The sequence below is a fragment of the Symphalangus syndactylus genome, chromosome 22 (assembly GCF_028878055.3).
Source record: "Symphalangus syndactylus isolate Jambi chromosome 22, NHGRI_mSymSyn1-v2.1_pri, whole genome shotgun sequence".
In the NCBI taxonomy this organism is placed as follows: Eukaryota; Metazoa; Chordata; class Mammalia; order Primates; family Hylobatidae; genus Symphalangus; species Symphalangus syndactylus.
The window spans coordinates 30,205,107-30,220,685 of record NC_072444.2 but is presented as its reverse complement, the minus strand read 5'-3'; the positions used below and the strand labels follow the sequence as shown (position 1 = coordinate 30,220,685).

The window sequence follows — 15,579 nt, the reverse complement described above, 5'->3', positions numbered from 1 at the left end:
CTTGGGATTGGTTCGCTGCTGCAGTCTCCTCTCTTCCCTCTCTCTCTGCAGCCGCTCAAACTCCTCTCGAATTTCAGCAGGGGTTCTCCTCCTTTCCACAACCTATGCACAGAATCAAGATGGGAAGACAGTTGAGGACCCAGGAGGTTAAGGGAAACGTACATAAAGAGCTACAGTCATTGATTTTGGTGTGTGCATGCTGCCTGGGGTCCGGCCACAGCCTTTCCCCAGGAAGGACCCCAAACCATGAGTTCCACCATCTGATGACTCAGGCCTGGGTGAGGGAGAGCTCACTGCCCTCCTGGCCCTTCCCAAGGTTGAAATGAATTTTCACTCAGCTCTCCAGAGTGACTTAAACATTCTTTATTTTAGCAACTTATCTCTGAGGCTGCAGAAATCTTACAAGGAAAATGTCACCTTATGAATTTCTTTTTTTTTTTTTTTTTTTTTTGAGACAGAGTCTCGCTCTGTCACCCAGGCTGGAGTACAGTGGCATTATCTTGGCTCACTGCAAGCTCCACCTCCCGGGTTCATGCCATTCTCCTGCCTCAGCCTCCTGAGTAGCTGGGACTACAGGTGCCTGCCACCACGCCTGGCTAATTTTTTTGTATTTTTAGCAGAGACGGGGTTTCACCATGTTAGCCAGGATGGTCTCAATCTCCTGACCTCGTGATCCACCCACCTCGGCCTCCCAAAGTGCTGGGATTACAGGCTTGAGCCACCGGGCTGGCCTACCTTAAATTTCATAGTGTAAATTTCCTAGTGAATCTCAGATAACAAATGTTAAATATCAAGACAGAGGCAAGCTGGCTCTCCCTAGTGGTCTGAGACAATCGCTAGAGACTCCTTTTGAGCTTCTTGGACCAAGGATCTCGAGCTGTTGGGTCTGGGTATTTTCATTCTGTTTTTGTAGAGACGGGGACTTGCTGTGTTGCCCAGGTTGGCCTCAAACTCTTGGCCTCAAAGGATCATCCCACATCAGCCTCCCAAAGTGCTGGGATTGCAGGCATTAGCCGCCATGTCTGGCAGGTCTGAGTGTTTTCGGAATCATGGGACTCTTCTTCTTCTAACAGTATATGAACCTTAGAATGTGGGCTGTCAGTTATAGGCTGGCGTAACAATACTCAGGTACCACACAGCAGACCTCATTAACTCAGGGACGCACAGTGATGTCGAATCTGAGAAAATAAGGTATTCCAGCCTGGCGCGGTGGCTCATGCCTGTAATCCCAGCACTTTGGGAGGCCGAGGTGAGTGGATCACCTGAGGTCAGGAGTTCGAGACCAACCTGGCCAACATGGTGAAATGCCATCTCTACTAAAAATACAAAAAGTAGGTGTGGTGGCAGGCGCCTGTAATCCCAGCTACTTGGGAGGCTGAGGCAGGAAAACTGCTTGAACCCAGGAAGTGGAGGTTGCAGTGAGCTGAGATCATGCCACTGCACTCCAGCCTGGGTAAAACAGCAAGACTCTGTCTCAAAAAAAAAAAAAAAAAGGAAAAAGAAAATAAGGTATTCCAGGCCTGGCGCAGTGACTCACACCTGTAATCCCAGCACTTTGGGAGGCCAAGGTGGGTGGATCACCTGAGGTCAGGAGTTTGAAATCAGCCTGGCCAAAGTGGTGAAACCCTGTCTCTACTAAAAATACTCTTAGTCTCTACTAAAAATACATTAGCCGGGCGTGGTGGCAGGTGCCTATAATCCCAGCTACTCGGGAGGTTGAGGCAGGAGAGTCACTTGAACCCGGGAGGCAGAGTTTGCAGTAAGCCAAGATCACGCCAGATTACGCCATTGCACTCCAGCCTGGGCAACATGAGCAAGAAACTCCGTCTCAAAAAAAAAAAAAAAAAAAAAAAAAAAAAAAAGAAAAGAAAAGAAGGCATTCCAATTCCAATTCCAGTTCAGACCTTCTTAGCTCGTCATGAAAGGAAGACCATCTAGTCGAGATGATTTCAAAGAAGTGGAAAGGCCACTGCAGCCTTTCATCTGTGAAAGAGACAACTGCACTGCACGATTTCTAAGGGTCCTGTTTATGGTGTGAAACTGTGTGCACCAGTGAGAAACACACAGTGTGGGAACAGGACAGAAAAAATGGTTACTCTTTTTCTATCACGACCAAAGTTATCAGATGGATGGGCGAAGGGGCAAGGGTGTACGAAAGCAGATTCCGCCTATCAGTGGGAGAAACACAGGGGAGTCTTGAGTTGCTGCTCACGGACTATCTAAAAAGGTGTGATGTGAGAAAAAGTTTCCTTGGAAATTTCACGTTTCAAAAAATAATTTTTTTTTTTTTTTTTGATACGGAGTCTTGCTTTGTCACCCAGGCTGCAGTGCAGTGGCATGATCTCGGCTCACTGCAAGCTCCACCTCCCAGGCTCACGCCATTCTCCTGCTTTAGCCTCCCGAGTAGCTGGGACTACAGGCATGCACCACCACGCCCGGCTAATTTTTTTTTGTATTTTTTAGTAGAGATGGGGTTTCACCGTGTTAGCCAGTATGGTCTTGATCTCCTGACCTCGTGATCCGCCCGCCTAAATTATTTTTAAAAATACAAGCTTATAGCAAAAAATCAATAGAACAGAAGGATAGGAAATAAAAAGTATGCGATTCCCCTTACCCATATTCCCTCATCTCACAGGTTCCACTCATCTCACAGGCTCACACTCATCTCACAGGCTCACACTCAATTTTTTTTATATCTCTTCCTAAAAATTCTCTATGCATGCGTATGTACCTACGTATGTGCACATGTGCATGCGCACACACACGCATACACACATTCAATATAAATATTACAGGCTTTGTGCAACTTGATTTTATTTTTCAACAAATAAAAAAACCCACAAAAACTCATCCAAAAAAATCCGAGGAACTTGTCCACTACTTTAAACATTAAAAATAGTGAAAACATTTTCTCTCTAATAACTCAATATAAATCAATAATTACTAAAAAGGGGGAAGTGGTTCTTTTCAAGGAAGCTTTAAAATAAAAAGATTGTTAAAATCATCCAAGAACAAACTAAAGGTCCTAATGGCATGACAGTGATTGCTCTGTGACCTCGCAAGGGCATTCTGGGTTCTATTTCGTGAACAAGACGCATTCCTGCTGCCCAGGCTTAAAATCAAGGGCGCGTCACCTGTCTACAGCACTCTCACTTTCCAATACCACCCATCCTGACATAGACAAAAGCAAGGTGCAATTTTTCAAAGTTTCCATTATCTTCTCAATCTCATGTCAGTCCCTCCCTGCATCAAAAGAAAATAAAAATGAAAGAGCTTCAGGGAAATGTAATCAACTATTCCATGTAAGTTTGAAGATCCAGAAAAAATGCTTTAAAATACTTTAAAAATTAGTCATGACTTTACAGCCCAATTCAGTGGACCTGACTGTGGAGCCACAGTTTCTCTGGACCCAGCAGATGGTGACTTAAGTGACCATCCCAAGGACAAGGAGGTCTAAGTGTGAGGCTGTCTGAATGCAGACAGTTCTTCTACATAGCCTAGAGGACGCAGGATGTTCCAATCTGGATAAATAGATTTTATTTTATTTATTTATTTATTTGAGACAGAGTCTCACCCTGTTGCCCAGGCTGGAGTGTAGTGGTGCGATCTCGGCTCACTGCAAGCTCCGCCTCCCGGGTTCACACCATTCTCCCGCCTCAGCCTCCTGAGTAGCTGGGACTACAGGCGCCGCCACCATGCCCGGCTAATTTTTTGTATTTTTTTTAGTAGAGACGGAGTTTCACCATATTAGCCAGGATGGTCTCGATCTCCTGACCTCATGATCCGCCTGCCTTGGCCTCCCAAAGTGCTGGAATTACAGGCGTGAGCCACTGCGCCTGGCCATTTTTTTTTTTTTTTTGAGATGGAGTCTCGCTCTCTCACCCAGGCTGGAGTGCAGTGGTGCAATCTCAGCTCACTGCAAGCTCCGCCTCCTGGGTTCATGCCATTCTTCTGCCTCAGCCTCCCGAGTAGCTGGGACTACAGGCATCCACGAAAACATCCAGCTAATTTTTTTGTATTTTTAGTAGAGATTGGGTTTCACCATGTTAGCCAGGATGGTCTCGATCTCCTGACCTCGTGATCTGCCCGTCTCGGCCTCCCAAAGTGCTAGGATTACAGGCTTGAGCCACCGCGCCCGGCGATATTTTATTTTATTTTAATATTTCATTTTTTTGAGACAGAGTCTTGTTTTGTCGCCCAGGCTGGAGTGCAGTGGTGTGATCTCAGCTCACTGCAACTTCTGCTTCCAGGGTTCAAGCAATTCTCCTGCCTCAGTCTCCCGAGTAGCTGGGACTACAGGCTTGTGCCACCATACCCAGCTAGTTTTTTTATCTTTAGTAGAGATGACGCTTCACCATGTTGGCCAGGCTGGTCTTGAACTCCTGACCTCAAGTGATCCACCTGCCTTGACTTCCCAAAGTGCTGGGATTACAGGTGTGAGCCACCATGCCTGGCCTGGATAGAAATTTTATAATTGAGTGTTCTATTCAACAGGATATTAGTTTTAAAAAATGCAGATTTTAATGAAAGTTTGATTCGCCATAACTTTAATCAGTGACATAAGTAAGCCCATGAATATGCCCATATACTACTATTTTTTTTCAGAAACAGGTTTGCAAGCTGCTGAGAATTAAAATCCTGGACTCAAACCCTGTAGGAGAAAAAAAACAAAACAAAACCTGGAAAGTGTGAGGCTTCACAAAGGCTACAGCAGGAAAAGATTCATTTTCATGAATTTTAGCTGTTTAATCTTTTTTTTTTTTTTTTTTTTTTTGAGACGGAGTCTCGCTCTGTCGCCCAGGCTGGAGTGCAGTGGCGCGATCTCAGCTCACTGCAAGCTCCGCCTCCCGGGTTCACGCCATTCTCCTGCCTCAGCCTCTCCAAGTAGCTGGGACTACAGGCGCCCGCCACCACGCCCGGCTAATTTTTTTTGTATTTTTAGTAGAGACGGGGTTTCACCATGTTAGCCAGGATGGTCTCGATCTCCTGACCTCGTGATCCGCCCGCCTCGGCCTCCCAAAGTGCTGGGATTACAAGCGTGAGCCACCGCGCCCGGCCAGCTGTTTAATCTTTGAAGACTCAACAAACAGCTGAAAATTACTTTCTCTCTGTTACATTCTGTGATGAATTATAAAGGCAAACAATCCAAAGGTGGCACATCATTCCATTTTTAGTCATATTTTACACAAGTTTTGCAAATAGTTGGTGAATAATCAGAGCTAACAGCAAAGCCAAAATGGCCAGCCTTTCTGGAGCGGTGAAGACACTTAGCAGGGCAGGGCACTTCATTCTCAGCTCCCACAGGCCTCTGCCAGCCTTGATTATTTATATCTTCCTTTAAACAGAATAAATGATGCCAGAGAGGGGAACAGGACTAAGCTAGCTGTGAGCTGCTCTTCTCCTTATCAGCAACCCTTACAGACAGAGGCATCTGGGAACACAGCATCCAAAGCTGCATGACAGTTGATAAATACCAGACATTTTCAGTGTTTCTCATGGACAGAGTGTATCACATGCAGCTCATGAATCCATACAACTGCTGTCCATTGGAGCATTCACCAACTAGGTCTATCCCTATGCTAACCAGAAAACTGACTGAGCGGCCAGGTGCAGTGGCTCACCTGAGGTCAGGTGTTTGAGACCAGCCTGGCCAACATGGCAAAACCCTGTCTCTACTAAAAATACAAAATTTTGCTGGGCGTGGTGGCGGGCGCCTATAATCCCAGCTACTCGGGAGGCTGAGGCAGGAGAATCACTTGAACCTAGGAGGTGGAGGTTGCAGTGAACAGAGATCGTGCCACTTCACTCCAGCCTGGGCAAAAGAGCGAAACTCCATCTCAAAAAAAAAAAAAAAAAAACAAAAAAAAAACGACTCAGCCCAGGAGTTCCAGACCAACCTGGGCAACATAGTGAGACCCCATCTCTACAACAAAAAAACAACCACCAAGAAGACTGATTTTATTGATGAAAGGAATGAGGAGATATCCAAAAGCTAGGTAGCATAATGGAAGGAGGACAGACAGGACCTCAAACCTCCTGGGAGACCTCAGGCAGGTCACCTTTCTAAACTTCAGTTTCCCTGCTATAAAATGAGGAGGGTTAATCGACATCATTTGAAAAGTGTCATCTGGTTCTAGCTAGTAAACTTTTTATTCTGGGATAATTTTAGAAAATTATTTGGAAACGCTACAACAACAGTACAGAAATTTCTAGTGTAGCCTGCACCCAGGTTCCCCCAATGTTAGCACCTTATATAACCATGGACGATCTGTCAAATCTCAGAAACCAACATTAATACATTTCTACTAATTAAATCTAGGGTTCAAATTTCACTAGATTTTCTACGAACATCCTTTTTCTTTTCCAGGATCCAATCCAAGATTCCACGTTGCATTTAGACATGAGGTGTCCTTAGTCTTCTCTGCTCTGTGACAGTTCTAAACCTTTGCTAGTTTTTCAAGATGTTGACCATATTATTGCTTTTAATACAGGCTGACTTTCTCATATACTATAAAACCGGTATCAGAGACAGGGAAAAGTAAAATATAAATAATGTAAAGGACTGCAGACAAAAACCAAACTGCAGATGATCTGGGCCAAAGGATGCAACTCTGAATGTAATCTCTAACATCTGAAAGTGACATCTGCAGGAGATGAGTTACGTGGTTTCCATGGCATTTGTCAGCCATTACCAGAATCAACACTGTCAAAGCATTCACAGTTCAAGGTTAGATTTTTGCCATTCTGAAAAAATGACCAATTTCACTTTCAATGTGGATATCTGCACAAACATCACTAATCAACCTCAAGAAGTAAATAGTATGGCTGGTTTTATAAGGTGGGAATGGTTACATCTCATTCCTTGGGAATCCTCCCAAAGCATAACAGTCTCTAGAAGCCTTAAAAAAAAAAAGTGGGGCTGGGCACGGTGGCTCACATTTGTAATCCCAGCACTTTGGAAGGCCAAGGCAGGAGGATCATCTGAGGTCAGGAGTTCGAGACCAGCTTGGCCAACATGGTGAAACTCTGTCTCTACCAAAAATACAAAAATTAGCCAGGCATAGTGGTGCGCACCTGTAATTCCAGCTACTCGGGAGGCTGAGGCAGGAGAATCACTTGAACACTGGAGGCAGAGGTTGCAGTGAGCCAAGATCATGCCACTACACTCAGCCTGGGAAACAGAGCAAGACTCTGTCTCAAAAAATAAAAATAAAAAAATTAGCGGAGCGTGGTGATACATGCCTATAGTCTCAGCTACTTGGGAGGCTGAGGTGGGAGGATGGCCTGAGCTGGGAAGTCGAGACTGCAGTAAGCCACGATTGTGCCACTACACTCTAGCCTGGGTGACAAAGTGAGACTCTGTCTCAAAAAAAAAAAAAAAAGACTGAAAATTTATCTAATGACTGACAACTGGGCCAGTATTTTGTACATTCTAAAGAAGCTCCAATGGGTTGGGGAGTGATTTCTAGTTGGCGGAGGGCTTTGAGATCTTTGGATTAAATGCATCTCAGACACTCAGGATACCGACAATCAATGCCCTTCACTGACTACCCATATGGTAGACTAATAAATATGTGGTAAATGGATACCCTTCAGCAACTGAAGAGTTTAATAGTCTAAAAATACCAGCAACAGCATGAAGGGAATACAGCTTCCTCCCTGGAGTGAAAGCTATTATTGCAGTGAGAGAATCCTCATATGGAACAATCCATCCAGCTGCAGGAATTCCTTGAAGGAATGTTGATGCCAGCTTCATAGAATGTGCTTCAGTTCAATGAGACTTTCTGTGTAATATGAATAATGGGCTCAATTTTCCTATTGGATGTTAAGCACTAATACATCTCTGAGTAAATATCTGGGGAGGTATCTTCATTTAGTTTTCTTTGAAGGCATTTTTATCTTGCAGCAAAAGCTTAGTATCCACATGAAAAAAAAAAAAGTCAATTCTGATCCATGAGAATCTGACTTCCTTAGTTTACTAAAAAATACGAAAATAATGTTTAACCACTTGCCACCCATGACTGTGCACATATTTTTATTTTCATTTATTTATTTCATTTTTTATTTTTTGAGACACAGTTTCACTGTCACTCAGGCTGGAGTGCAGTGGTGTGATCATGGTTCACTGAAACCTTGACCTTCTTAGGCTCAAGAGATCCTCCTACCTCAGCCTCTCAAGAAGTAGGATTACAGGCACTCACCACCATGCCTGGTCAATTTTTAAATTTTTTATCGCTTGTAGAGATGCGATCTCACTGTGTTGCTCCAGCTGGTCTTGAACTCCTGAGCTCAAGTGATCCTCCTGTGTCAGCCTTTGAAAGTGCTGGAATTACAGGTGTGAGCCACTGCACCCAGCCCTACATACTTGTATAACGACCATTTTGTGTGTGGATTTGCTTTGTTTCTGATGGGAAGATAATCTGGTTTGATGAGAGGAAACCATACAATATTTTACCAGCAGACCCCACTGCTCCACTGATTGGGATAATGCTGCTGGGGACTAAAAACCTAGTCTTTGAAGAGGGAATATGTAATGGAGTCCTACAGCTTTTCAGTGACTCCAACTGCTGACTTGAAAAACTGTAGGCCGGGCGTGGTGGCTCACGCTTGTAATCCCAGAACTTTGGGAAGCTGAGGTGGGTGGATCATGAGGTCAGGAGTTCAAGACCAGCCTGGCCAACACAGTGAAACCCCGTCTCTACTAAAAAAAGTACAAAAATTAGCTGGGTGTGGTGGTCGGCGCCTGTAATCCCAGCTACTCGGGAGCCTGAGGCAAGAGAATTGCTTGAACCCGGGAGGTGGAGGTTGCAGTGAGCCGAGATTGTGCCACTACACTCCAGCCTGGGTGACAGGGCTAGACTGTCTCAAAAAAAAAAAAAAGAAAAATTGTAGCCAACCCACATCTTAAAAAAACAAAGAAGCGGCCGGGCGCGGTGGCTCACGCTTGTAATCCCAGCACTTTGGGAGGCCGAGGTGGGCGGATCACGAGGTCAGGAGATCGAGACCATGGTGAAACCCCGTCTCTACTAAAAATACAAAAAAAAAAATTAGCTGGGCGTGGTGGCGGGCGCCTGTAGTCCCAGCTACTCGGAGAGGCTGAGGCAGGAGAATGGCGTGAACCCGGGAGGCAGAGCTTGCAGTGAGCCGAGATCGCGCCACTGCACTCCAGCCTGGGCGACAGAGCGAGACTCCGTCTCCAAAAAAAACAAAAAAAACCACAAAAAAAAACAAAAAAAAACCAAAGAAGCTTTAAGGAGTGTATAAACAGTGAGGGAGAAATTGAATAAATACAACAGAATTCTATTTTCCTTTTTGGATGAGAAAATGCTAAGTTATTTGGCTTAATACCTAGCTGCAATGAACCAATGCGACAGGAAGCACTGCTATTCCCATCAAGCCAGAGGCCAAATACCAACAGCCCACTGGAGCCAGGAGGACATGCAGATGAGAAGAGCCAGACATAACACAAGGGGGAGTGGTGGGGACTGGGACAAACTGGACAGCCCAGCCCCATCTGAAGGGCAAGGGCTCCTCAGATCCAGTGTTACCAGATCTTCAGATGTTTCAAGAAAAGATAGAAGACTGAATTATCATGTAGAACCTCCCATGGTTGAAATGTTAGCAACTAGAATTCACTGTGTGAGGCAATCAAAAAATGGCAACAGGCTGGGTGCAGAGGCTCACACCTGTAATCCCAGTGCTTTGGGAGGCTGAGGACAGGCTGGGCACGGAGGCTCACACCTGTAATCCCAGTGCTTTGGGAGGCTGAGGTGGGAGCGCAGCTTGAGGGTAGGAATTTGAGACCAGCCTGGGCAACATAGCAAGACCCTATCTGTACAAAAAATAAAAAACTTAGCTAGGCATGCTGGTGTGTGCCTGTAGTCGCAGCTACTTGGGAGGCTGAGTTGGGAGACTCACCTGAGCCCAGGAGGTCGAGGCTGCAGTGAGCCATCATGGCACCAACGCACTGCAGCCTGGGCGACAGAGCACACGTGTGCGCTCGCTCTCTCTCTCTCGTGTGCGTGCGCACACACACACACACACACCCCGAGGCTGCAGTGAGCCACGATGGCACCAACGCACTGCAGCCTGGGCAACAAAGCACGCGCGCGCTTGCTCTCTCTCACACACACACACACCCCACCCCACACACACACCCCAAAAAAGGCTATTAGTGGAATATGGCCCACAAGCCACCAATATGAAGCAGTAATGGAAAGGTGGGAAAGGAAATAGGATCCTCTTTTGCTTCTCTTCCACTCCTCATCTGAAGGCCTTTACAAGGCTTTGATGCTAGAACTGGAAGAGACAGGCACACATGCTTGAAACTAAACATTGAATGAACTTTGGCTGTGCGCAGTGACTCACGCCTGTAATCCCAGCACTTTGGGAGGCCGAGGTAGGCAGGTCATCTGAGGTCAGGAGTTCCAGACCAGCCTGACCAACATGGAGAAATCCTGTCTCTACTAAAAATACAAAATTAGCCGGGTGTGGTGGCGCATGCCTGTAATCCCAGCTACTCAGGAAGGCTGAGGCAGGAGAATCGCTTGAACCCGGGAGGCAAAGGTTGTGATGAGCCAAGATCGCGCCACTGCACTCCAGCCTGGGCAACAAGAGCGAAACTTGGTCTCAAAAACAAACAAACAAAAAAACAAAACAAAACAAAACATCGAAGGAACCTCAAGGGAAATCTTACATGATAGTGCAAATATAATTCAATGAAGGTCAATTCAATGTTATTAACAGACTAGCAAAATTTCTTGGGCATCAGAACCAAGTTTCTTTCTTTTTTTGTGAGACAAGGTCTTGCTCTGTTGCCCACGTTGGAGTTTAGTGGTGTGATCATAGCTCACTGCAGCCTCAAGCTCCTGTGCTCAAGTGATTCTCCCATCTCAGCCTCCTGAGTAGCTGGGAATAAGGTGTGTGCCACCAAGCACACCTAACTTTTTAAAAAAATGTTTTGCAGAGACAGGCTATGTTTCTCAGGCTGGTCTCAAACTCCTGGCCTCATGTGATCCTCCCAGCCTGGCTCCCCAAAGTGTTAGGCTTACAGATGTGACCCACTTTGCCTCGGTCAGAACCAAGTTTCTTTAATGATACCTATATATCCCTGTAGCAACTTAAGAGTTTCACAACTAATCTTCATATTCATTTTTCAGATAGTAACATGGAAGCACTAGTAGCCCAATGACTTGCCCAAGGCTCTACTGCTAGTCAGTGGCAGTGTGAAAGCAAACAAATTGTCTGGATTTTAGTGACTGCTCTCCCACAGCATGGCTGCCCAGGGCGACACATTTGCTATATATTTTGTTTCACTCATCACATTTGACAAAGCTTGAATATTATAATACATGAGAATTGAAAGGGTCATTACAGGCAATGCAACCCCGGCAACTCTGCTTCCATTTTGCTCATGTGCATAACATACTCCCATCTGAAATATTTCCTCACCACAATTATTCAGAACTGAGGTGGAGACAGAGGCACAGAACTGTGGAGGGTGGAAAGGAGTGTATGTGGAGACAGAACTGTACCCTTGAAGAAATCGTCTCCCATCAACCCCCTGCTCCGCTTGCTCCCGCCCCACATCTGGGTTAAAAATTACTGGTCCAGTCCATCCCTCTTCTGTTTTACTTGACAGGTTAGGAAACGAAGGACAAGTCAGATGAGTGGCTGGCCCAAGTTCAGAGTTACAAAGTGGCAAAGCCAAGTCCAGAACTCAACCTCTAAAACGAAAATACAGGGCAAGGAAGGGGGCTCTAATGGTTTCGAATATTCCCAAAGACATTATTACAGATCGCAGGGTTTTGGGGAGATGTTCTGTAGCTGTTTAATGACTTTTCTGGGACACCAGACGCACAGTTTCTCTTACCTCCCATCCTTCCATTTCCAGTCCTCTCTTCCCATATATATCATAGATGGCCCTGGTTTGGGGGTCACTAAGCACTGCAAATTAAAAATTAAACATGTTTATAAAATATAAAATTCACCTTCAGTCCTTCCTGAGAACACTGACGTCATTAGGTAAGCCCATCTCCTGTTCTCCCTGTCTGATCACAATCTTCCTAGAGACCCCTTTCATTTTCTACACATCTTTCCTCCAAACTGCTTTTTCGATTCAACCTAGGATTTGCTTATTGGCTTATTGACTGACAGGGCTCTTCTCTGTTGTCCTGGCTGGAGTGCAGTGGTAAGATCATAGCTCACTGCAGCCTTGAATTCCTGGGCTTAGCTAATCCTCCCGCTCTAGCTTCCCAAGCAGCTGGGATTACAGGTGTGTGCTGCCATGCCCAGCTAATTTATTTTTTGTAGAGATGGGATGTCACTATGTTGCCTAGGCTGATCTCGAATTCCTGGCCTCAAATGATTCTCTTGCCTTGGCCTTGCAAAGTGTTGGGATTACAGGTGTGAGCCACTGCACCCAGCGAATGTAGGATATGTTTAAAGGCGGCTACAAATGAGAAAAGTCAGATTTTCCTAGTGTCCAAGTTACTCTTGATTGGAAGGTATAGGTACAAGGTGTACAAGGCGCATCATGCAGCCAAGGTGTACAATGGCTCCTGCATTGGGAAAGGACATGAACGTTGTTTTTAAAATAATTTGGTAAATTTCTGCCACGGTGTATAAAAGTACACTGACTTGAAAGAGTGGGTTCCAGTTTCTAAAGAAGCTTGCTATAAAAGTAGAAACAGGCTCAGATACTAGAAAAAGCTGATTTGTTATTTACTCTATAGAGTTCTGTTAACTCCAAAGACAGGCTACGTTTCTTTTGTGCACCTCTCCTCTCTATTTGTAAATAATTTTAAAAGACAAAAACATCTCTTACCATGTTGTTGGCCATATCACCCAAAATACATCAGAAAAGGATTTCTCAGCTAAGGGTGAGGGCTGTTCAAACGATATCCGAACTGAACAATATCCCAACTGAACTCAAATGTCAGCAAGGCCAATGTTTGTTCTCTTCCCCCTCTGCTTCACCAATTTCTGCCAAGACCTTTGGGTCCCTTCCCCCCTGACAGTTCCCATATATTTGTAGGCCTAATTTAAAAACCACATAAATGATCCTATGCATAATCAAGTCTAATGGGAAAGGAAGAAATATTGGCCCCTGGAAAACACAGGAGCCAAACTTGTGTTCCTCTCCAGGATTTAATAAGGAATTATTCATTCACTATTTTACCTGAGTCTCCCTTTAGGCTTAAACATGAGGCCAGGTCTGCTGTTGTGGCACTTTCACTAGCACTGGTAGGGTTTTTCTTTAACTCTTCCCCAGGTCTCCAACACAATACAAGCAAACTATGTGGCTAATTTAGACAACAGTAAAATTAATGCACCCATTTAGATAACAGAATACAATAAAAAGAACAGGCTACTCTTCACGACCGCCAGGCAAATGATCTGAACAGAGTTAAATTTGGTAATGACACTACACCGACTGTACACATTTATCACACACTGCAGCCTGATTTTCACTGGCCATTAAAATCTAACTTTTTGGTAAAACTATAAAGTGAAAAACATTACAAGCTATTATGTATACAGTGAGAGGACTTTATGATTTTATAAAGAAACACATTATTTAATTTTTGGTCTAAGGAGCAAATCACCAAATGGTTCTGGAACAAATAACTTATTGTACTTGATGTATATAACAGTGATTTAACATTTTTTTAATTAAATTTAAAAAATGGTGGTAAAATATACATATAATATTTACCATTTAAACCATTTTAAAGTATACAATTCAATGGCATTAAGTACATCTACAATGTTGTGTAACCATCATCACTCTCTATTTTCAGAACTTTTTGCCATCCCAAACAGAAGTTCTGTATCCGGTAGTGACTTTAATATTTTATAAACAAATATATCACAGAATGTTCTTTCTGACATACATAAGACATAAGTATAAAAATGTGAATCACCTGGTTCTATTTCCTATAAGCCTTCTTAACATCATTTTCTTTCTTTTCTTAGAACCGAAAACTGAATGCTTCAGAACCAATAAAATCACTTTTGGATGAAAAAATGTCCTTGTATCTTCTAACAAAAAAGAGAACAAAGAAACCTTCCCTGTAACGATCAGCCTTTTACCTATAAGAGTTCCCTTTAGAAGAAAACGGGTAAACGATTTAAAACTTGAGTATTCCCTTGCAATTGAGACTCTATTACTTCACCTGGTCTCTCATTTTCTACTTACTGGACACGTATTGATTTCTAAAGCAAAATACTACTCTTTCAAAGGACCCTGTCAGTGAAAAGTGCTAAACTAACCACTTGTTTTATATACCTCTAAGGACTCTCTTTTTCTGTCCTCTACAAATCACATCTCCTAAAAATTGAATATCTGCTACTAGGATGTTTCTACAAAGTCCAGCCCTCCACTGACCTTCATAAGCCTGGTGAACAAGGTTAAACAGTCGTTCTGCCTGTGACTTGAGCTCTGGGTCTCTGTGCTTGTCTGGATGGTAGAGCATACACAGCCTCCGGTAGGCAGCTTTCAGCTCTTCAGAAGAGGCCTAAAGAAAGAAAAATTCAATTAGAGAACAATCAATGCTACTTAAACATTATCATTATCAGAATCAGCCTTGAAATGGGAACCCATCAGCCATGTCCCAATGTGTTTGCTCTCGACATCCAGGATGTAATGAAGTTAGGTTTATTACCTCAGCAAGGCTTCTTTTTTTGCCAGTTAATAAAGTGATCAATTACGTACATCAACAGGGACTGGGTTTTGCTGGGAAGTGCTGCTATCTGATGAATGAACATTTGGGTCTCTGGAATGGCTCAGTGTGCTCTGAGGTGAAACAAAAATGTCACAGAGACCTGCTAACTCTTTAACTTATCTGAAGCAAATCATGCCAAGGCACTCTCAACAGAATAGGTTCAGGCAAAGAAAAGCTATATACCATTAGACAGAAATGACTTCAATTTAATGACATAACGAACATGAATCCTTGAAATTCAAAGACAAACTTGTAAGGCCCACATGCACTCGAATGCAACCTCTAATTCCAGAAGGCAGCACATTCAGTGGCAGAAATGCTTCCCTAACCTGTAGTAACCAACTCTCCCCAAAATCCCCAGACCCCCCTAAAAACCAAAGGCATCAACTCTTCAATTCTTCTACCCAGAACATCTGAAAGGACGGCATAAGGCAGACGGGCTCTGGTGTGCTTTAACCACAGTGGGGGGCTGGTGCCACTGGGGCAAACCCGCATTCACTGTGGCCTGCCTCACAGCCACCAAGAGGGTCTCTAGACAGGGCCCCTCAGGGGCCTTGGGACACTGAGCGGGCTATGTGGCTGGCCCCGCAGGTCTGCTTTTGGGAAGTGTTATGTTTGATTCTAGAGGCCATTTTGGCCTATCAGGGGTGGTATTGGATGGGCAGTTCTACCCTTCGGTATATTAGTTAAAGAACATTTGATTTGGGGACGTATCCCCACCATTTTGACAACTGAAGCACATTTTCGGGTCACTGACAACATGCTAGAGGGGCCCCAAAAATCTGCCAACTGAACAGAAGAATAGGCCCAGGTCCCAGGAGGGGATGTGAGGATTGACAGTCCTCTAGGACGA

General features: G+C 44.4%; 1 protein-coding gene across 2 annotated transcripts in view; it reads right to left on the bottom strand.

Moving 5' to 3' along the window:
• DNAJC11 (DnaJ heat shock protein family (Hsp40) member C11) overlaps positions 1 to 15,579 on the bottom strand; it is a 71,598-nt gene that overhangs the window by 34,994 nt on the left and 21,025 nt on the right. For both annotated transcript variants that reach the window (XM_055261137.2, XM_063631972.1), the window contains exons 2-4: positions 14,390 to 14,519; positions 11,873 to 11,946; positions 1 to 102 (exon numbers count right to left, since the gene is read on the bottom strand). In XM_055261137.2, the coding sequence (XP_055117112.1) occupies positions 1 to 102; positions 11,873 to 11,946; positions 14,390 to 14,519 (306 nt within the window). The remainder of the gene's footprint in view (positions 103 to 11,872; positions 11,947 to 14,389; positions 14,520 to 15,579) is intronic.